The 23,161-nt window shown below is 33.8% G+C and overlaps 3 protein-coding genes across 3 annotated transcripts; 1 reads left to right on the top strand and 2 right to left on the bottom strand.

Moving 5' to 3' along the window:
• The first annotated feature begins 8,936 nt into the window (after positions 1 to 8,936).
• Positions 8,937 to 9,520, top strand: LOC107944396 (uncharacterized protein At4g14100). The gene has a single exon (XM_016878232.2). The coding sequence runs from the start codon at positions 8,984 to 8,986 to the stop codon at positions 9,518 to 9,520; it is 537 nt and encodes a 178-aa protein (XP_016733721.1). The 5' UTR covers positions 8,937 to 8,983.
• Positions 9,521 to 15,425: 5,905 nt separating this feature from the next.
• Positions 15,426 to 16,713, bottom strand: LOC107946893 (uncharacterized). The gene is made up of 4 exons (XM_016881385.2): positions 16,274 to 16,713; positions 16,114 to 16,172; positions 15,823 to 15,940; positions 15,426 to 15,707 (listed from the first exon to the last, which is right to left on the bottom strand). Exons 1-4 carry the CDS (start codon positions 16,513 to 16,515, stop codon positions 15,623 to 15,625), a joined length of 504 nt encoding a protein of 167 aa, XP_016736874.1. The 5' UTR covers positions 16,516 to 16,713; the 3' UTR covers positions 15,426 to 15,622.
• A 316-nt stretch (positions 16,714 to 17,029) lies between these two features.
• LOC107946892 (probable beta-1,4-xylosyltransferase IRX10L) lies at positions 17,030 to 20,482 on the bottom strand. The gene is given in 5 exon segments (XM_016881384.2): positions 17,030 to 17,771; positions 18,044 to 18,285; positions 18,511 to 18,899; positions 19,966 to 20,017; positions 20,020 to 20,482. Coding segments are annotated over 5 exon segments (1,251 nt in total). The 5' UTR covers positions 20,074 to 20,482; the 3' UTR covers positions 17,030 to 17,257.
• Positions 20,483 to 23,161: the final 2,679 nt, after the last annotated feature.

The raw sequence follows: 23,161 nt of genomic DNA, 5'->3' as shown, positions 1-23,161 counted from the left end.
AACGACCTACAAGAATTAAAGGGTATATGGAACAATTGGAATAGCGAGGTCAAGCAACTTTTTTACTGTAACTACGGTGACCTACCCTATTTGCTCGATGTAAAAGTGGACAAGTACTTGTTCCGGGCCCTCGTGCAGTTTTGGAACCCCGTTTACAGTTGCTTCACCTTCGGAGGAGTCGATTTAGTTCCTACTGTGGAGGAATACATGGCGCTACTTAATTACCTAAAACCTCAAATCGACAGGGCTTATTCAAGACTTGTTAATGTCCCGACATTTTTAAAGAAATTGATGAGTACCATGAGAATGAGCGAACAATGGGTTTTAGCCCGTATCAAGCAAAAAGGGGATAGTAAGTGTATTCCTTGGAGGAATTTGAGGGATTTAGTCCTAGCACACCCGGATTTGAAGAAGAGGGTTGATGTTTTCACCTTGAGCCTCTACGGTCTGATCATCTTTCCTAAGGCACTAGGACATATAGATGAAGCCGTCTCAGATTTATTTGATCGTCTTGATAAAGGTACCACACCCGTCCCGGCAATCCTAGCAGAAACTTTCAGATCCTTGAATGCATGTCGGAGAACGGGCGAAGGAAGATTTATTGGTTGTGCACAGCTTCTATTAGCTTGGTTTCATAGCCATTTTTAGAAGGTGGAGAAGGTCTCCTATCGGGTTTTCTCAAAGGACTATTCCCCATTAAAGGAATTAGTGGCTACATCAAGGCGAGAAGACATCTCAGAAGAGAAATGGATAGCTATTCTCCAGAATTTATGAGCTGAATATGTTGAATAGAGGGCTCCGTGGTTGATCCCTGACGAAATCTTATATCGGTGCGGTGATTTTGATTGGGTCCCTCTGGCTGAAATATGGGGAGCCGTGGGATACGCTCCACTAATGATGTTAAGGCAGTATCGATCAAGGCAGTTTATACCGGTGACACAAGGGTTGGCACAATGTGAGTTCCCTTACAAAGATAACAATTATAAGAGGAAGGTTCGTAAGATTCAGATGCTTGGAACCGAACTCGAAGAATGAGAGTGTGACAGCCCTAAATTGACCCTAGTCGGAAAGTGGTTTCGGGACCAAGAAACCGAGCCATAAGAAAATAATTAACAGTCATATTTAATGCTTATTATATATGAACATGCACGTGTGAAAATTTCATGCTTAAATTTTGTATATAGTATGTGAAATTTATCAAATAGGACTTGTGTGAGAAAATTTAAGATTGTGCTAGGCAAATGTCAAAGTGGCCTATTAATGCATGTTAGAAAATACTTGTACTTGCATGTCAAATTACCCAAATTTTAGATAGTGGCCGACCATGCTATGGGTTAAAACATATTATAAATATTTTGTGTTAATATTTTGTGTTAAAAATAATAAAATAAAAGGGTTAGAAATAAAGTAATAAAAATTGGGGGGTGAAGGAAACAAAGTTCATCTTTGTTCTTCCTTGCCGAATTGAAAAGAAGAGAAGGGGGGGAGACTTTCGGTCATGGAAGGAGAAGAAAGGTTAGTGAAAGGTGTTAGATTTGTTTTGAAATTCAAGCTTGTTTTAGGTTAATCATCTTGTTTCTTACTTAGCCCATGCCAAAAATCTTGAATCTTGATGGATGTATGGCACATTCGGTTATGGTTAATGAGGAGATAATTTGATTTTAGCCTTTAAACTTTGAGGAAGAAATTGTTGTTGCAAGAAGTTGAGCTTATTGATAGTATAAATTTCTAATGCACCTATGGTAATAGCCGAACATGTAGTTGTTTAATGTTTTGAACAAGTGCCGTTTAGATGTTCTAAAATTGTCTAAATTAGATGTTTAATCAGCTAAGGGTTCGGCATTGTGCATTCTTGTTAAGAGTTTGATTTGAAATCATGAGATCTTGTTGACTTGTGTTTAAATGGCATTTGGTCATGGTCTATGGGTGTTTGCTAATCCGGTTTAAGTGCATAGGTGCTAAATACTTTGTATTGGAAATTTTGATGTATAAGTAGAAGTTAATTAAGATGATATTGGGTAAATTTTTAGCTTAGTTGTGTTAAGTATTCGGCAATATTCATAATAATGAATATGAGAGTGTATATAAATACGTGGTTGTGCATAACTTAAGTAATCGACTAAAATATGAACACCACATAAGTATATATGTACTTATATGTATGTTAGTGCCTTATGTATACACCTTGTGTCATTGAGACCTTTGAAAATAAATATGTATTAAAGTTATATTTGTAGTAGTTTAATGTGACTTACCAAGTACACAAATTTGAAAGCGAAATGGTGATAGACTTAAGTTGTAAATTGATTCAAATGAATTGGTTCTAAAATGTATATGAATGTCGTATGATTGTGTTTGATTGAGAGGTAAATTGTTTGATTTAGCTCAAGAGCTTAGAGGATCAAAGTTGGATAGGGGAAAGGAAAAAGTAATCGAATAGCCGTTGAAGTCGTTTGAAAACATCCGAGGTAAGTCTTTGAGTAATGGAACTTAGTTTATGATTTGATTAAATCACGACATATAAGCATAACAAATAAACAGTGATATAATGATTCTACTTGAATTATGTATCGAGGTAATTAGTTTATACTTATGACTGGTAGCCGAATGTGTATAGAGATCATGTTACAAAGCCAATCAAAATCATGCTCTTTGTATGTGGCTATTAAGCCGAAAATGGTAAAGGTTGATAAGTGTCTTGTGTTTGAGTTCTAGTAATGAAAATGAAATATAAATGTTTATGATTTATTGATATATGTGCATGATTATTCGAATGATATCCGGACTAAGATCCGAAGGCATTTGTGCTAGTTACTATATCCGGGCTGTCCCGAAGGCATTTGTGCTAGTGATTATATCCGGGCTAAGTCCCGAAGGCATTTGTGCAAGTTACTATATCCGGGCTAAGTCCCGAAGGCATTTGTTCTAGTAATTATATCCGGGCTAAGTCCCGAAGGCATTTGTGCGAGTTGCTATATCCGGCTAAATCCCGAAGGTACTTGGGTTTGGAAATGAGCGATCTTGCTGTAATAACTTCAATTAATACGCTCATAAATCCAAACGATAAGGTATGTTTCGTATATGCATTGGAAAGGTTGATTCCTTTTAAATAGTATTCGCTCAATTGATTAACAAGCTTTCGGCCTTTAGTCAGGTTTGATCCTGAGTGTATGAATATAATGGTTGAAGCGTGAAGTAAACATGATTTTGGGAATATGCGTATATGCAATTGTTCATTTAGTCATACGAACGCTATACCTTAGTTGTAAATAATTTCATTACTTAAAACTTACTAAGCATCAAAATGCTTATTCTGTTACTTTAATTCTCTGTTTTATAGATTTTGTTCGTCAGCTATCGGACTCGGGAGTGTCAAAGTCGAAGTCGTCCACACTATCTAAGCCCCTTTGGTACTCTTTTAGTTGAATTTTGATAATGACATGTATAGGGCTGACCCTTGTTGTTAATTAAGTATCTTTTGGTAATGTATATTCGTATAGCCATGCGAAAATGGCTCGTATATTTTGAGTATAACATTATGGTCATTTTGTATATATGGTCTTATGACATGGTTATTAAGTGGTGTGGAAATGCTTGGTAATGATTAGCCATTGGAATGGCCGATCATGGTCCTATTGGTGCTACGTACGTCATGGCTAATCGTGATTATACTTGAAAATAATGTATGTCAATTTACTAATTGATTCATGGAAAATTATGAAATAGGTAAAATTTACCTTAAATATATGCTGACAGCAGCAGTGATGTGAATTTGAAAAATCACTAAAAATAGTAGGAATGGAATTAAATAGTGAATAAATTATGAAATCGAATCTTGATGAGTCTATTTTCATATGAAAGAAACAAAATGACCATATGAGCCATATTTTATGAGATGTTTAAGTTTTCGTGAAATAGGGCTAGAGCATTTTCTGGATCCCCTATTCTGATTTTAGAAATTCACCATAAATTAACCAGAGATAATTAGAAGTCATGCTTTATATGTACAGATTCCTTTTTGAGTCTAGTTTCATTAGAAACAAACGGAATAAGTATTGAAGCTCTGTACAGGGAGATATCTAAGTCGTAATGCATGAAGGTCGGTGTCATTTATTCACACTTTCAACCACATAATTTCAATAATTCACAATTTAATCCAAAATTGACATTTTTACCAAAATTCACTTTACAAAACATGTATATCCAACAACAGTAATTTATTTTCCATCATCAACTATCAAAATACTCATGCACTCAACAATGGCAACATTCAAATACTTTAACAGTTTTGAAATCAGAGATACGGGCTAGCTAGAATACGAAGCAACGATCTCAAAAACATAAAAATTATTAAAAACCGAACACAAAACATACCTAAATCACTTCATGCAAATGCCGAAACTAAGGAAGCTTCAATGGCTTTCTTTTCTCCTCCATATTCGGCCAAGAGATAAAATTTGCATGGCCATTTTATGTTTTATTTTTATTTAATACATTTTAATATTCCATTTACCTTTTTGTCCTTTATAATAATACATAATTTCATATATGCCAAACCACCAATCTCCACTATCATAAAGTAATGGTTTAATTGATAAATAGGGACTTATACTTTAGTAAATCATGGAAAATAAACACTTAAACAATTAGAATGTAACTTTTTCATTTTACGCGATTTAGTTCTTTTTGCTTAATTAACTATCGAAACGATAAAATTTTTCAACGAAACTTTAAAACTATCTTTTTGCCACTCCGTAAATATTTATAAAAATATTTACGACTCAGTTTATATAAATGAGGTCCCGATACCTCATTTCCTAAACCCACTTGACCTTAGGGTCATACCACTTGAACTTAATAAATCACTTATAAAACAAATATCACGATATCAAAAACATTTTTAAAATCACAATTAACTCGTAAATATTAAATATAATATTTACAAACCTACTCGTCGGATTTGGTGGCCTCGAAACCACTGTTCCGATTAACCCTAAAAATGGGCTGTTACAATATGAAAATCGAATTGAAATTTCAAATTAAGTGGAGCGCAGGATTGAGTACGATCGTTCTGTGACACAAGATGAATTGACAGATAAGACCATGGTTGGACCATGACAATAATTAAATGTAAGACCATAGTTGGGCTATGGCATTTTAGTGAAAAGACCATAACTGGGTTATGGTACTGTGAACGTGAGACCATGGTTGGACCATGGCAGTATATATATGTGTGTAAGACCATAGCTGGGCTATGGCATCCTGAAGACAAGACCCTAACTGGGTTATGGCACTACGGTTGTAAGATCATGACAGGGCCATGGCAATATATGTGTAAGACCATAGTTGGACTATGGCATCAAGAAAACGATGTACTCAAATCTGTAAGACGTTCTCTAATTTGAAAAATATTGGTAAGTGTCATAAGGAATTAATGTGATAGAATTTAAGTAATTATTGATATTGAGTTCAATCAAGTGAATTCATCATTTGAAATTGTGAATGGCAGGAAATGTTAGTGACATGCTTGTTTAATGATTTATTATAGTATGTTCAGTAAGATTTATTTTTAAAGCCAATAAACTTACTAAGCTTCATTAAGCTTACTTGGGTCATTGAATGTTCTTTGTTGATTTTCAAGAAGTTCGAAGGATCAGATCAACACATCGAGCCACACTATCCAGATTGTTCTTGTAGACTTTGTTATACATATTATGGTTTATATGGCATGTATAGGGTTTAATTAGAAAAGACTTAAACATGAGATATGGTTGTGGATGATACATTTATATGTTTTTATGCATGCATTTAATAGTGGTATATAGTAAATCAATGAATGGAGTTATTTTGGTAAATCTATGTAAATGAGTTTTGTGATGTCTTATTATGTTTAAAATAAGATCTTTGGCTTGTATTGGTTGATTGGTTGGGATATATTAGTGTATTTCAATGTTGTGTGCAGGTTGATGATAAAAAGGGTGAGAAATGTGGCCTTAAAATGACCTATTTTCGTCCACACGGACAGAGACACGAGCTTGTGTCTCAGCCGTGTGTGATACACGGCCTGGCACATGGGCATATGATTTGGCCTTGTGTCTCCTACACTTTGAAATTTCAAAACAGAATGCCCAGGTTTTTGCACACGGCCTAGCACACGGGCGTGTGGTTGGCCATGTGACACAAGTTAGAGAGTTACATAGATAGGAACACAGGCTGGGATACGGCCGTGTGTCTCACATCGAATGCCCACCCGACCTAAGACACGGGCTTGTCTCCTGGCCATGTGAACCACACTGTTTGGTCATACGGACGTGTGTTCCTTGTTTTTAAGAAAATTTTTGATATTTTGCGAAAAATTCTCGAAGTCCCTGGTCGAGTCCTGATTCACTTCTAAAGTGTATAGTGGGCCTCGAAGGCCCATCTAAGGGACAATATGAGTTTTATATGATTGGTTCTTGATTTGTATAATAGAGGTAATGAAATATTCGCAATTAGTCCGTAAAGTTCGGTAATGCTTCGTAACCCTATTCCGGCTACTGATAAGGGTTAAGGGTGTTACAATATAGATATTTGATGCAAATCGAATTATAATGGAAGTATAAATAGTTAAGGTTATATGTATGATTTGAGCTCAAAGCCTTATGTATTTGATTTTGTTTCGCTATGTTTTGATAAAGACACTTATATTGTATAATGAATTGAATGTGTGATAAGTAATTGAGGTATGCAACTGTTTATACTATATGAGCTTACTAAGTATTTAAAATACTTACCCATGATATCACTTTTTTGTAGATTTGGACATTTGAAACGTGTCAATCGGGTCAACTAGAAGCACACACCTATCATCTCTCAACACGATATACTTTGATGTTTCAACTTGTTTATTTGTGGCATGTATATAGGATGGTTAATCTTTGCAAGATTGTGATCATGTTTTGGCATATTAGTTTTGTATTCAAGCTCATATGCAACTTGGTTGGTATCAATTTGACAATTAGAAAATTTATGATAATGGTAAAGAATTGAAAGGTATTAAGCATGTGAACTAAGATATGGCATTAAATAGTTTAAGGTTTTAATATCTATTGTGTTTGAATTGAGCTTATTGAACTGTTGGTGTCATTAAGGGCATATTTGTTGTATGTTTAAATGGTTAGAAGAATTGGTATTTTGACTTTGAAATATGTATGTTTTGGTGTTGGTAAGAGTAACATAAAATGACATTATAGGTTACTTAAAGGTATGGTATGAAAACTTGCTTAAATAGGTCATTTTTATTGCGCACGAGCTATCACATTGTCGTGTGTCACACATTGTTGGATGACACGATCGTATGAAACTCGACTACACGGCATGTGATTGTTGCATGGTTTAGGGACACGGCTGTGTGATGGCACCACACAGCCTCAACCCTGTCACACGGCTGTATAACCCCTGTTTTACTTTTTTACCTATCTTTTTGTAAATGTTTCAAAATGGTCCTGATTTGGTTCTGAGCCGGTTTAAGGGATTTCATAAGCCTGATTGAGACTCGATTTTGTTTGTAATGCATATTTAACATGAAATTAACTTGTATATATTAAGTTATTGAATGTTATTGATTAAATTGCATGTGAATGATCCAGTTTATTGTAATAGCATCCTGTAACTCAGGTCCGATTACTGAACCGGGCATGAAGTGTTACATGATTAAAACATTTTAAAATTTAAAAACTAATTTAGAAATATTTAGTCAAATTAACCCTAATATAAATTTATCTTTATCAAACTTCAACTTTGATCGACTCTCTTTTAATTAGTATTAATATAATTTTTAACCCTCGTCTCACATTGGATTAATTCTTTTTTGGCTGAAATATAGAACAAAAATTTAAAAGTTACAATATGATAAAAAATTATGTACTCTACGTATATATTCCCATGCATTATAAATTAATATTGGATAATAAAGTTTATATTCAAATATGTAATATATAAATCCGTACAAAATAAATTGAATAGTTAATTGTTTTTATTATACAAGATTGTCTTAGGTAATATTATGATATCCATCATCCTGCTATGCTTAAGTTTTTTATTTAATTTGTATATTTTTATTTGATCTCTCTATTATTATAATATTATTAATTATAGCTAATATCAATTATTTTAAAATATATTTTAAATTGAAATTGAAATTTTTATTATTTATTTATTCATCAATTATTTTAAAATATATTTTAAATTCAAATTTAAATTTTATTATTTATTTTGGATTTGTTGAATTATGAATTGTTATATGTATAGAATGCGGTAATCTTATTTATGGAATAATTTTGTTGCTTGTTTATTTTGAGGTTGTTTAATGATGAATTATATACGTGAAGCTTATTAAAGACTATTTTATGTAATTGATGAGGGGTAATTATATATATACATATATATATATCTTAAATTTTATATAGGGTGATATTTGAGCCCATGTCACTAACATTTTTTTTAAAATCTTTTCTTTACCGCTTTAATTAAAGTTTTATTTTTTATGAGTATTTTATATTTTAGGTTTAATAAATTTCATTATCTTATATTTGTAAATATTTTTTATATACATATATGAAATGTTTTACAAAATAGCGATAAATACCATTGATACTAATAGAAAAATGATACCTCCACGGATACGATACTGATTACCTTGAATCTAACCCTAAATATATTCTTTCAAAGGAATACATTTAAGCTTAATTTATAATATTAATGTATTGGTAAGATTTTTATTGAAATTACAAAAAATATATTTTTTTAATTCTTATGTATTTCTATACTGTAAGGGTCAAATTGATAAAACTGAAAAAAATTGAGGGTTGAAAAAGTTATTCCATCACTTTTTACAATTTCCACGTCAATTTTTGAGGTTTAGACAACCTCAAATTTCCAATCCACTTTTTTTTTCTCGATTATCTGTTTGTGTTCTTTTTTCCTTCATCAGCTTAGCTTTTGAATGGCTTCTACAGTTAAACCCATTTTCATCCTCCTTGTATTCATTTCATTCCATTTCTCACTGTTAGCATCGAAACCCAATGACCCAACACCATCAACATGGCCTCTTCAATTCCACTCCGTTCTCTTCATGAACAACAGTGGCACTCTCCAGAAAGTTGATCTCTGGTACGACTGGCCTAATGGCCGTAATTTCAACATTATTCAGAACCAGCTCGGTAAGCTCCTTTACGACCTTGAATGGGACAATGGCACTTCGTTTATCTACACTCTGGATTCCAATAAAGAATGCAGAGTCTTGCACTTTGATGTCGGTATTCTCCGTCCTAATTGGCTTGATGGAGCTAATTACTTGGGCCAACAACAAAAAGATGGGTTCCTTTGCAATGTTTGGGAGAAAGTCGACTTCATTTGGTACTATGAAGATGCCGTCACTAAGAGACCTGTTTTCTGGGCTTTCTACACTGGTATCAGTTCCCATTTTTCTTTAACTTGCTTTTGCCCCAGCATTGTTATTTTGAAGGCAAGGGTTCATTGATTTCTTGATGTTGATTTTTGGGAGTGTTTGTAGGGTACACTGCTCATGTAATTGTTAACATTAATGGGAGACAACATTAATGGCAAACAATACAAAGTGGTGCAAGTTTAGCACCCTAAAGTTGACTTTGAAAAAGTGGCATGGGATAATTTTTTTTTGGTCCTTGAGATAATGGGCTATTTATTGTTTGGTCCTTAAACCTCAACTATAAATAGGCCTTCTCATTTCTCATTTCAATTCATCCCAACCAATCTTTCTCTCTTAGTTTTCTCTCTTCTCCCATTTGAGAATTCTTAAGGAATTCTATTTGTTTGTAATACTTTGAAGATAGTAAAGTTATCATCTGGTGTTAGTGCCCGAGGACGTAGGTATAATTTACCGAACCTCGTTAAAACTCTTGTGTTCTTTCTTGTCCTATTTTTCTTTCAATATTTGAGGGTATAATAGTAGTATTTAATTGTGCTATTAAATTACTATAGAAGGGATATTCTGTCTAAGGAAAGACTTGGTATTTAAGAGATCCATGTGATCCACCTCTCTTTCCTAGGAATTGAACTTTGTGTGATTTTTTAGTACAATAATTTACACGCTTCCGACCCTATTGGAACAACAAGTGGTATCAGAGCCGAAGGTTAATCGTAGTATGCTCTGTGGTTGCAGTTTAAACTGATCTTCCACATCAGAAAAGATTTCCTTAGGTATATTGAAAGATTATGGAGAAAACGGTCGGTGTAGGAGCTTCAACATCGTCCATATGGACAAGACCGATAATTGCAAATGCAAGATTGGCCGTGGAGATCTTTGATGGCACGGGCCATTTTGGTATGTGGCAAAGTGAGGTTCTAGATGCCCTTTTTCAGCAGGGTCTAGACATTGCCATTGATGAAGAGAAACCAGATGATGTACAGGAGAAAGATTGGAAGGCGATCAATCGGTTGGCATGTGGCACAATTCGATCATGCCTTTCTCGAGAGCAGAGGTATGCTTTTTCAAAGGAGACTTCTGCAAATAAGTTGTGGGTGGCACTTGAAGAAAAATTTTTGAAGAAAAACAGTCAAAATAAGCTCCACTTGAAGAAAAGACTGTTTCGCTTCACATACGTCCCAAGTACCACAATGAATGATCACATCACCAAATTTAATCAGTTAGTCACTGATTTGCTGAATATGGATGAGACATTCAAAGATGAAGATTTGGCTTTGATGCTGTTGGGGTCACTTCCTGAGGAGTTTGAGTTCCTAGAAACTACTCTACTTCATGGCAGGAGTGATATATCTCTGAGCGAAGTCTGTGCGGCCTTATACAGTTATGAACAGAGAAAGAAGGACAAACAGAAAAACTCAATCAGAGATACAGAAGCTTTAGTAGTCCGAGGTCGTTCATACACTCGGAAGAAAACTCAAAAGGGGAGATCAAAGTCAAAGTCCAGACTCGGGAAAGATGAATGTGCTTTTTGTCATGAGAAAGGCCATTGGAAGAAAAATTGTCCAAAGCTGAAGAATAAGGGAAAAGCTGCTGTAGATGCTTGTGTTGCAAAACATGATACTAGTGACTCTGAACTATCACTGGTTGCATCATCATCGTCGTTCCATTCAGATGAGTGGATATTGGATTCGGGTTGTACCTATCATATGTCCCCTAACCGAGAGTGGTTCTCTGATTTAGTAGAACTAAATGGAGGAGTTGTTTATATGGGCAATGACAATGCCTGTAAAACTGTTGGGATAGGTTCAATCCAATTAAAGAATCAAGATGGATCAACCAGAGTTCTGACTGATGTTCGGTACGTGCCCAGTTTGAAGAAAAATCTCATCTCATTGGGAGCCTTGGAATCCAATGGTTCAATTGTTACTATGAGAGATGGGATTTTGAAAGTGACATCTGGCGCACTTGTGATATTGAAGGGCATCAGGAAAAATAACTTGTATTACTACCAAGGTAGTACAGTTATTGGAGCAGTCGCTGCAGCTTCCGGCAACAAAGAATTGGACTCAATACAGTTGTGGCATATGAAGTTGGGACATGCCAGCGAAAAATCCTTGCAAATTCTTGCAAAGCAAGGATTGTTGAAAGGTACAAAGGCTTGCAAATTAAAATTTTGCGAGCATTGTGTTCTGGGAAAGCAAAAGAGAGTGAAATTCGGTACTGCTATCCATAATACAAAAGGTATTTTGGAATATGTTCACTCAGATGTGTGGGGGCCTTCCAAGACACCTTCATTGGGAGGAAAACACTACTTTGTTACTTTTGTTGATGACTTTTCCAGAAGAGTTTGGGTGTATACCATGAGAACTAAGGATGAAGTGCTTAGAGTTTTTCTTAAATGGAAAACTATGATCGAAAACCAGACTGGCAAGAAAATCAAGCGGCTTAGGACGGACAATGGAGGGGAATATAAAAGTGATCCGTTCTTCGATGTGTGCCAAGAGTATGGTATTGTTCGACACTTCACAGTTAGGGATACACCACAGCAGAATGGATTGGCAGAGCGTATGAATCGAACATTGCTGGAGAAAGTTCGATGTATGTTGTCCAATGCTGGGTTGGGCAAGCAATTTTGGGCTGAGGCTGTGACATACGCTGGCCATCTTGTTAATCGTTTGCCATCATCTGCATTAGAAAGAAAAACTCCTATGGAGGTATGGTCTGGAAAACCGGCTACAGATTATGATTCCTTACATGTGTTTGGAACCACTGCATATTACCATGTGAAGGAGTCAAAGTTAGATCCAAGGGCAAAGAAAGCTCTCTTTATGGGAATCACTTCTGGAGTGAAAGGATTTCGTCTTTGGTGCTTAAGCACAAAGAAAATGATCTGTAGCAGAGATGTTACCTTTGATGAATCTACCACATTGAAAAAGGTAGCAGATAAAGATATTCAGACGAGCAATACTCCACAGCAGGTGGAGTGTACTCCAAAACAGGTGGAGTTTGAGCAGATGGGGATTTGCCCAGTTAATAAGTCTAATTCTCCAGCCACAATGGAGGAATTAGAGGTTGAAGAGGTTCTGACCCAAGAACCACTAAGTACACCAGAACCAGTTGCAGTTGCGAGGCCACGGAGAGAAATTCGTAAACCTGCTCGATTTACTGATATGGTGGCCTACGCCCTTCCCGTTGTTGATGATATTCCTATCACTTATCAAGAAGCAATGCAAAGCTTAGAAAGTGATAAATGGAAAAGCGCCATGGATGAAAAAATGCAGTCTCTCCTGAAGAACAATACTTGGGAATTGGCGCAATTACCGAAAGGTAAAAGGGCAATCGGATGCAAGTGGGTATTCGCAAAGAAAGATAGATCTCCTAGCAAGAAGGATATTCGCTACAAGGCAAGATTGGTAGCTAAAGGCTGCGCTCAGAAGGAGGGAATTGACTACAATGATGTATTTTCCCCTGTTGTGAAGCATTCTTCCATTAGAATTTTGTTGGCCTTGGTAGCACAGTTGAATTTGGAACTAGCTCAACTTGATGTTAAGACGGCTTTCTTGTATGGTGAGTTAGAAGAGGAGATCTATATGACTCAGCCAGAAGGATACACAGATGCTGGTGGTAGAAATTGGGTTTGTAAGCTTAACAAATCGCTATATAGATTGAAGCAATCCCCGAGGCAGTGGTACAAGCGATTTGATAGCTTTATGAGAAGGCAGAAGTACACAAGAAGCAAATATGACAATTGTGTATATTTGCAGAAGCTGCATGACGGATCTTTCATTTATCTACTCTTGTATGTTGATGATATGTTAATCGCTTCGAAGAGCCAAAATGAGATAGATAAGCTGAAGGCTCAGTTGAATCAAGAGTTCGAGATGAAAGATCTAGGTGAGGCCAAGAAGATTCTCGGCATGGAGATAAGTAGAGATAGACCGAGAGGCAAGCTCTGTTTAAATCAGAAGCAATATCTGAAAAAGGTATTACAATGTTTTGGTGTAAATGAAAACACAAAACATGTAAGTACCCCACTTGCTTCTCATTTGAAACTTAGTGCTCAATTATCTCCGAAAACTGAAGAAGAAAGAGAATATATGGCAAAAGTCCCATATGCTAATGCAGTTGGGAGTTTGATGTATGCGATGGTGTGTACGCGGCCTGACATTTCACAAGTTGTTAGAGTTGTGAGCAGGTATATGCATGATCCTAGAAAAGGACATTGGCAAGCTGTGAAATGGATTCTACGGTATCTTCGAAAAACCGTAGATGTTGGTTTAATTTTGAACAGGATGAAGCACTTGGTCAGTTTGTAGTTGGATATGTTGATTCCGACTTTGCTGGTGATTTAGATAAACGTCGTTCAACTACGGGGTATCTGTTTACTCTTGCGAAAGCCCTAGTGAGTTGGAAGTCTACCTTACAGTCTACAGTAGCTGTGTCTACTACAGAGGCAGAATATATGGCAGTTACAGAAGCTGTTAAGGAGGCTATTTGGCTTAATGGATTGTTGAAAGACTTAGGAGTTGTTCAAAGTCACATAAGTTTATATTGTGACAGTCAAAGCGCTATTCATTTAGCGAAAAATCAAGTCTATCATTCAAGAACCAAACATATCGACGTAAGATATCACTTTGTGCGGGAAGTCTTTGAAAAAAGAAAAAATTCTACTTCAGAAGATTCCAACAGCAGATAATCCCGCAGATATGATGACCAAGGTGGTAACAACAATCAAGTTTAATCATTGTTTGAACTTGATTAACATCCTGAGAATTTGAGCACTTTCAGGTGTATGGCGCTCGAGAGTGCATTTGTAGGCACTACAAAAGATAGCTTTATCGAATTTGGGGAGTTGAAGGAAGTGTGTGAAGATGTGATTATCCTAATCAAATCTTCAAGGTGGAGATTGTTAACATTAATGGGAGACAACATTAATGGCAAACAATACAAAGTTGTGCAAGTTTAGCACCCTAAAGTTGACTTTGAAAAAGTGGCATGGGATAATTTTTTTTTGGTCCTTGAGATAATGGGCTATTTATTGTTTGGTCCTTAAACCTTAACTATAAATAGGCCTTCTCATTTCTCATTTCAATTCATCCCAACCAATCTTTCTCTCTTAGTTTTCTCTCTTAGTTTTCTCTTTCTCCCATTTGAGAATTCTTAAGGAATTCTATTTGTTTGTAATACTTTGAAGATAGTAAAGTTATCATCTGGTGTTAGTGCCCGAGGACGTAGGTATAATTTACCGAACCTCGTTAAAACTCTTGTGTTCTTTCTTGTCCTATTTTTCTTTCAATATTTGAGGGTATAATAGTAGTATTTAATTGTGCTATTAAGTTACTATAGAAGGGATATTCTGTCTAAGGAAAGACTTGGTATTTAAGAGATCCATGTGATCCACCTCTCTTTCCTGGGAATTGAACTTTGTGTGATTTTTTAGTACAATAATTTACACGCTTCCGACCCTATTGGAACAACAGTAATGACATATGAAGTGGGAGCTGTTATTGAGGATTATAAATGGCAGGCGCCTGTTTATTGTTTCAAGGAAGCTGATGGGAAGAGGAATCAAGCTTTGATTGAATCTTTGGGATGGAGTGATCATCTCCATGGGAAGCTGATGAGACAGATTTCTTCCGGTGCCTCTATGACTATATGATTATTGTTAATAAAACAGTGTGTTTTTGCTTTGATGATTTGAATAAAGTTTGTGGGGTTTTTCTTTTTTACATTTTTATCTGGGTTTTGACACTTTTGCTCAAAAAAACTATTAATTATACAAAGAAGAAATGGATTGCAGGATCATAATATCTGGCATGGTCATATTTATTTTTCTTAGTTTTCCCAATGCATTTGGAGTTTTTTAAAACATGAGTACAGTCAAAGCAACATGTTCTAAATGCCCTAGCATTACGGGTAATTCTATTTTAAAAATTGCTGAATCATATAGGTTCATCAAGAGTTGAGAAGACTTCGCATATATCCATTGCAGTGCTTCTAGTACACGTATCGTGTTTTCATTCAAAAACAATGTCAATATTGCAATTTCATGTTTCATCACATGCGATTCAATAAGGTAAAATAAGTGAATCGAATTAAAATTCTACAGAAATACACAAAATCACAGCAATAATCCTTCAAATTCTGGAGCATGTACGGCATTTTCCTCCATTTCGTTCATCCGCTGATGGTACTGTTGAGGTAAAAGTATAAACCAGCAAGTACTGCAATTCCAACCACAATTGCAATAGGCAATGCTTTCCTGCATTAATTTCAAACATGAAATCAAAACCCAAACGTTAGCTGATCAACAAAGCAATTTAACAAGTAAAGGTGAAGGGTTAAGAAAGTGTTTTAAGGGAGTTTGGGGGGGTTACCCAACAGCTTCATCTCTTTTTATTTGTTCTTTTCGAGCCTTTCTAACATCTGTATCATTAGCATTTTTTGTCACAGCTGGCTGATATGGCTTGAATCTCCTCTTTGGAGCACCACAAACTGCAAATTCCCATTCAAATACGATGGTATAAATTATTTGTTCTGAACTCATTTTGCTTTAAGCAATTGAAGTTTCAAGAAATTCCAACAATGGTTTCAACTGAAGTGGAATCTTAACAGAACAAGAATCAAGAAATCACATTCATTTTACAAGAGTGAAAAAAATGGTTTACCAGGACAAAAGTAACTATCAGAAACTTTCTCAAAGGGAGTCCTCTCATTATATATATACCTGCAACAATCGTCCAAAGGATAAATTCAAGAACCCTTGAATTTCAACTTAGAAACAGTGTAAATCAACAACAAAGAAGATCGAAACAGTGAGTTGTGTACCCGCAATCACGGCAAATATAAGCTTGCTTGGAGGCCACACGCATGGAAAACTTTGGTGCAGGTGAGGCAGTATTAGTTGGAAGGCGCTGGTGGGGAGAGGGAAGCAAGAGATGGAGCGATGGAGAAAAGAAGGATGATTTCAAAGCAAAACGATCGGAGGGTGGCCGCAGGCCAGCATTGGGTGTAGGAGCAAGTGGAGAATTAGATGGTTTTATGGAGATAGTGGGCGCTTGGAGGGCCATTTGGGTTGTTTTGCTGCTGCTACTCTGCTTTGTGAGAAAATTGGAAGAGAAGAGTGGAGAAGATAAGAGGGTGATGAAGTGGTGTGTAGTTTGGTAAAATACGTGGAAGCGTGGCTGTCATGCTCCCCACACAAGCTCTTCCCTACCCACTTTTTCTTCCTACATTTGGACTTCACTTATTTAACCCTCTACAATTTACTTTTGAAATTACAGATATCATCGGCCTTTTTATAAAAATATCTATTTTATTATTAATATAATAATATCAAAAGAGTTTAATAATTAAAAAATTTTAATTATTTCAAAGATTTTCTTAAAAATGAAATTATAAAGTTAGTATATAAAAAATTGAATAAACATTTTATTCAACCACTTCATGAATGGTGGTAAATAAATGAATTAGGGAGGAGGGATTTGGTTGGGATCAAATCCAATAACCATTTAGAAAAGATGAATGCAGGGAATGAGGGTCCCGTCATAGGAAACACCTTTGAAAGTTTTAACACCACAAAGATCATTATCAACCTATTATGATGTAGTTTCTTTGAATGAATCAATTCTGAGATAACATACAAGGAACAATCGCATTGCTAAAGCTGCAAAACAAAGACCATTTTGGAAGAATTATGTTCTACATTTTTTGTATCTCTGGATCACTTATACGGATAAACCCCGATAACGTTCAGAGGTAGGTCAAATCAGCAGAGTGCTGGAAGGTTTTAGGAATTTGATGTTACAACAGCTACCAAGGTTTCAGATCACCAAAAGGGCCAGCTGTCCAATTCAATACCCTTTCACCTGGCTTCAAGTACACGCTCTTGTCATGCGGCAACTTACGCGCAAGCCCATTCAAAACTTGATGGAAAGCATCTCCGGGTTGAGCAGGTTGAGGGAATAACATTGCCTGCTTCATTGAAGGGTTAGCAAGCAATCTCTGCTTTCTTAGTATTACTTCTGGTGGGATTGATGTGAGTATCGTGTCCAAGTTCGGCACATCTTTCTCATCAACAAAAACTCCAATTTCTTCCCATGGAATTGCATCCGCAAAAGGTAGAACAATGTCATCTGCTATAATAACAGGAATGCATCCGAATATCACTGCTTCAACCAATCTAGGGCTCCAAGGTGCCCATCCAAGTGGACACAAACAAAATACAGCTCGTTGCATGTCCTCATAGTAGGTAGTTGGGTGCTCGGTTGAAATGTCAAAAAGTGGGTTGTCCTTGAAGTTCTCCCATACTGCTGCTCTAGCCCCCCTGCAGAATTGAACTCAAGTGGCTAGAATCACAATTATCTTAAGGACAAGCATCCATAAATAACTTACATTGCATTTAAAAAGAAAATCATTCAATCATTTTTGGTTTGGAATGTGGCAATTTAATCATGGTTCTCTAACCTTTTCTAGCAATTCAAAAGCCGGCCTCAATTCCATTATCATAATTTCCACAGCATAACATGTCATAAAAAAAAAGGGACCTTTTATTGTTCAAACACAAGTCTACTAACAAGTCAGCTTAGTGAGACATACCTTGCATAGTAACCCCCTTCAGGGTCATTTCCAACATCATAAAACAGTCCACGGAAGTAAACAAAAATGGACCTAGGAGTTTTGTCAGGAATCAGGTGTGTTTGCATTTTCTGGGGAGGAGCATATGGTGGAATTGTAATTGAGCCCTCTTTCAGGCAAACATGATTCCGTTGTCCAAAAGTTTGGACCAATGTGGCTCGTTGGAGTAAGGGAAGAATCCCCCTTTCAATAGCTTTCTCCTCCTGCAACAACATACACGCATAGGTAATGGTCTATTCCAAATAAAAGATAGGGGGGTAATCATTGTCCAGGAAACAAGAACCAAACAACATTCAGACAATTGCTAAAGACTAAAATCCAGTGGGGCACCGTAGGAAATCAATAATCAAGCCAATCAGTTGAAATATGTGCCAATTTTCATACAAGACAGTGCAAGAAATTGGGAATAATGGAGGGCAGGGTAATACTTGATAATGGAAGCATGCTCCAAAGTCATGTGGCACTAGAAAGAAGTGATCAGCTCCTTCTGTCCTGTTCCAATAAGGCCAATTCGAAGAAATAAGCTGAATTGCACTTCTCATCATTCGTGGCGACTTAAATGGCAAAGGAAGGCCATTTGGTGTAAGGTCACATGTAGTGTATACAGGAGTGTAAAACCAATCAGCCTCCTCAGGGTTGAGGGTTCGGACAGGACTTGATAAAAGAAACCTATGCATGTAGATCTCAGCAGCAAACATGTGGTTGAGGCATCTTGGGTCCTTCTGCAATATCTTCTTGTTGTATTTGCTAGGAAGTTCATAAACAAAGACTTTCAACCTTCCAACTGGATTATCTTCCAAGACATCACCAGCACTGCCTGCAAACATAAAAACCCCATCGAATTTGTAATTCCACACTTCAAGCTTGATTGCAATAGAGTTGATGGTTAATAGTAAAGAATGTCATTGTGGAAAAGGTGCTCAAAATCAATTCAATTGACCAATGAGGAAACTTTCCCTGCTCCTCAGTCTCTTTAAGTCCAAACTCTGTCTTCCCTGTCACTCTATATCCGATTAATGAAATAAGGAAAATAAGAAGTTTGGACATCCTTGTAGAGGGGGAAAAAACAATGTTCCTACATTAAGTAGATAATGCCACATGCCCACTTTTGTAAAGCGGGTAGTTGAATCTCCAAACTTCACACGATGTTGATATAGCCCATATCGCCTAGATCAGTTTTCTTAGAAAGAATCCCTTAATCCTAAAACAGCCCTAAGAAATCCTCGACATAGAATGTTGATCATCAAATTTCAGATTATTTTTTTAGCAGCAATCATCACATAAGCACATGAACTAAAATCTTGAACCTAAGGTCATAAAGCATCGAATATCAGACTATCCCGGTTTTCTTCTTCTACTTATTGTACTATTCTTATTCAACTTGAAACTAAATTGACTCGGACTAAGATCAATAAAATGGCAAAGGTATGCTATGAAATTCCAATACATCATACAATTAGCATTACAAATATTGATATCCTATCAAAAGTTCGTCAATACCCACTTTTTTTATCTAACGTACGAATAGGCAGTTCAGTTCTATTCTATCCTTTGTTTACCATTGGGATTAACTAATTTCTCAACCTTAGGAAATACATAAAGCTTGACCCCATTTATATTTTTACGCCAAAATCGGCACTTTTTGGTGAGTAATTATTGAATACAAAACATTGAAATTGAGAGAGAGAAAAAAGGGAAAAAACCAGACGAATCAATTTAAAGTCATAAACAACGAAGCAAATCTCTAGTAAGATTTAACTTAAGTAGATCGGAATTATAGTTCATAAAAAGTAAAGAAAACCCCAAAAATATTATAAAAATCAATTCCTGAAACTCGCTAAATACACTGACATAAATATGGTAAAAAAAAGGGTAAATCTTACCTGAAATTCTCTCAGTAGGTTGACTACGACCCAGCTTGAAAGGCTCAATTTGACAACAAAATCGGCAAGAAAAAGAATTCCAATAAAAACCCATCCCCAAATCTCCATTTCCTCTTCCGAGTCTTACTCTTCCAAAATTAAAAAAAATATATATATTTGTCAAATCTAAGCAAAGGATCACAGCTCAAAGGACCAAGCCCAAGATTCAGCTACAAACTACAGCCCCCCTCCCAAAGAGAAAATAAAGGGAAAAAAAAAGAGAACAAAGCAAAAGCAGTTGTGATGTCACAAGAAGAAGTAGTTAAGAGAGAAAGGAGATTTCTTACGAATTTCCAGATTTTTAAGGGTATGAAAGAAATGGGTTTTCTTTATTTTGACAAAGAAAGGCCAAAAGATTATGATAGAGAAGGACAAGAAAATTTTGCTTCAATACCCTTTTTTGAGTTTAATTTTATGTTTTTATATATTATATGGGTTGATGAGAGGTCCATCTCATATTTACCAGAACCCAACCATTGCCATCAACCTTCGAACTGCCATCCGATATTATAATATATATATATATATAAAATACCTTTTTCTTAATTATTTAATTAATTTTTCAATGTTTAAAACAATTACAATGATGTGGTGCCGACACCAAACGATTCTACTTTGACCATGCATATAATATATAATCATACCATATTTTTATTCTTTTAATCTTAATTTAGTTAGTATAATTGTTTTTGTAATAATTAGGAGAACCCATTTACATGTCAAAATATATTTATTCATTTGTTTCCTCGAGTTAAAAAAAAAATTATATGTACGAAAAAACATTCGATTATAAATTTTAAAAAATTCCAATTAAGAAAATTTTTAAATAAAAAATTATCATTTATTTATGTATTTTATATTTACTTTATTCTTTTTTCTCTTTTCTAATTAATCACATGTTGAATTATTATAAAATTAAATATATTTAATTTTTTATAAAAGTATTATATAAATTTAAGTATTTTAAATTTATATTTAATTTAGTTATACATTAACCTTCAAATGAATCCATTAAATTCTTTTTATGTAAAATTAATTACTTATCATTATTTAAAATCTTTTAATGAAAAAAATCAATTAAAATGCAACGAAAAAGTATAAAAAAATAAAGTCATCTCAAAGTTAATATGAATAATTAAATTTTAAATATAACATGTATTTAAATAAAAATTCTTTTTATTTAAAAAATAGAAGGTAAACACTAAATATAATCATCATTTATAACAGTTTTTTTTTTAAATAAAAAACTTTAAAACTAATGAGCGATTAGCTTAGTGGTAAAATTAAAGTTTTGACAATTTTAAAATCTTGGATTCTAATATGAATCCATGTAATTTGGTTATTATTTCATATTTATTTTAGTTTATATCTCACTATATATGTGTTATATATATTTTATTGTAAAATATATTATGTTTAGCATATGATTATATTAAAATATAATATAATTTATAATTTATAAAAATTAATATACTTTTTAAATAATTAGATTTTTATTATCTTTAACAGAAAATGATTGAATATAAAATTTGAAGAGAAAAAAATAACTAGAATAATAATTAATCAAAAAAGTTAAAAAAAATTATATTCATTTAATGCAGGGATAAATATTTTTGAAACAATATTACTAAATGTGAGGAAGATTTGAATACTTTCTCCTATATTAAGATGGTTATAATTAAACATTTAATTAAGTCGGGATTATAAGTTAATTAAATATTAATTTAATTAATAATTTATTAAAATTGTATATATTAGTAAAGCAACTTTTAACAGAAAATGTTATCCTTCTAAAATTTTATATATTAATCTGAAACAATTTAAATCACTACTGAAAATGTATATTTGCTTAAAATGTATATCATTATCTTTTAAGAAATTAGCATTAATTTTAAAAATAAATATTTTTATAAAATGTATTTTTCACTCGTATTGGAGGGTGAAATAAGCTAGTATCTATCTATACTCTTTTTCTTTTTTTTTCTTTTTTTTTGTTTATTAAAGGTTTATATCTTTAAAAAATCCTTAAAATTTTAATTAAGTTCATTTAATTAAGTTCTTGTATTAATTTTTCATCTAATTAAGCTCCTAATGTTAATTAAATTAATCAATTAAACTCCTCTGTTAACAATTATCATCATTGGCTACATTGATCGTTAAAATAAATTAGCAGATCAATTAGATGGTGACACGTGAAGCTTCTGTTTTAATCTATTTTTTATAAAAATTATTAAATATATATAACTTATTAAATATTTAAAAAATATGAAAATTGATGTAAACTTATAATGAGTATAAATATTACAAAAAATCTAATAAATTATAAAATTAACAAAATATATTTAATTTTTTTATAAAAACATAACAAAATTCTATAAAAACTCATAAAAATTATAAAAACTATTACAAGTATCAAAATTATAAAAAATTATAAAAACTATAAAAATCATAAAAAAAACTTAAAATGGACCAAATTAGTGAGTTCAACCAATTAGACCGAAATCAGTAAAGATATTTGTACGAAGAAAGCCATTAGATTGGTTGAATCAATTTTTTTTAATATATATTTTTTTATTTTTTGATTGTTTAATGTTTTATTTAATTGAATTTGACGAATTGATTAAACTAGTAAATCGATGATTTGATCTGTTAATATTTATTTAATGGAATTAGTGATATGTGAGCCAATAGATTGCATTTTGTCTATTCTACTAAAAAATGGACAAATTAGTCCATGTTAGAAAAAAAAGTAAATTAAATTTTTTGTTAAAAATTTTATCCATTTATTCTGTTAAAAATTGGTTTATGTACGTTAGCATGAGGTACATGTGGCATGCTATGTGTCACTGTCTAGTTATTTCATCAACTATGTTAGTTTTTAACAATACAAATGGATGAAATTTTTAATAAAAAGAATAAATATACTCTTTAATCTAATGTACAGAGATTAACTTACCCTTTTTTTTTAATAGAGAATATAAAATATAAATTTTTATTTTATTACTATTGAGCACGTGTTTTATCTTTGAATTTGTGATTTTCAATTCTTTTATTTAAAGATAATATAAAAGTATGAAAAGATAAAAGTCTCATCATAATAATATTAATTATAATTTCATAAGTAAGTTTGTGACATGATTAATACCAAATTTGTATA

This window comes from Gossypium hirsutum, chromosome A12 (assembly GCF_007990345.1).
Source record: "Gossypium hirsutum isolate 1008001.06 chromosome A12, Gossypium_hirsutum_v2.1, whole genome shotgun sequence".
NCBI classification, from domain to species: domain Eukaryota; kingdom Viridiplantae; phylum Streptophyta; class Magnoliopsida; order Malvales; family Malvaceae; genus Gossypium; species Gossypium hirsutum.
Note: the sequence above shows the minus strand (reverse complement) of the source record. Positions and strands in the feature narration are given on the sequence as shown.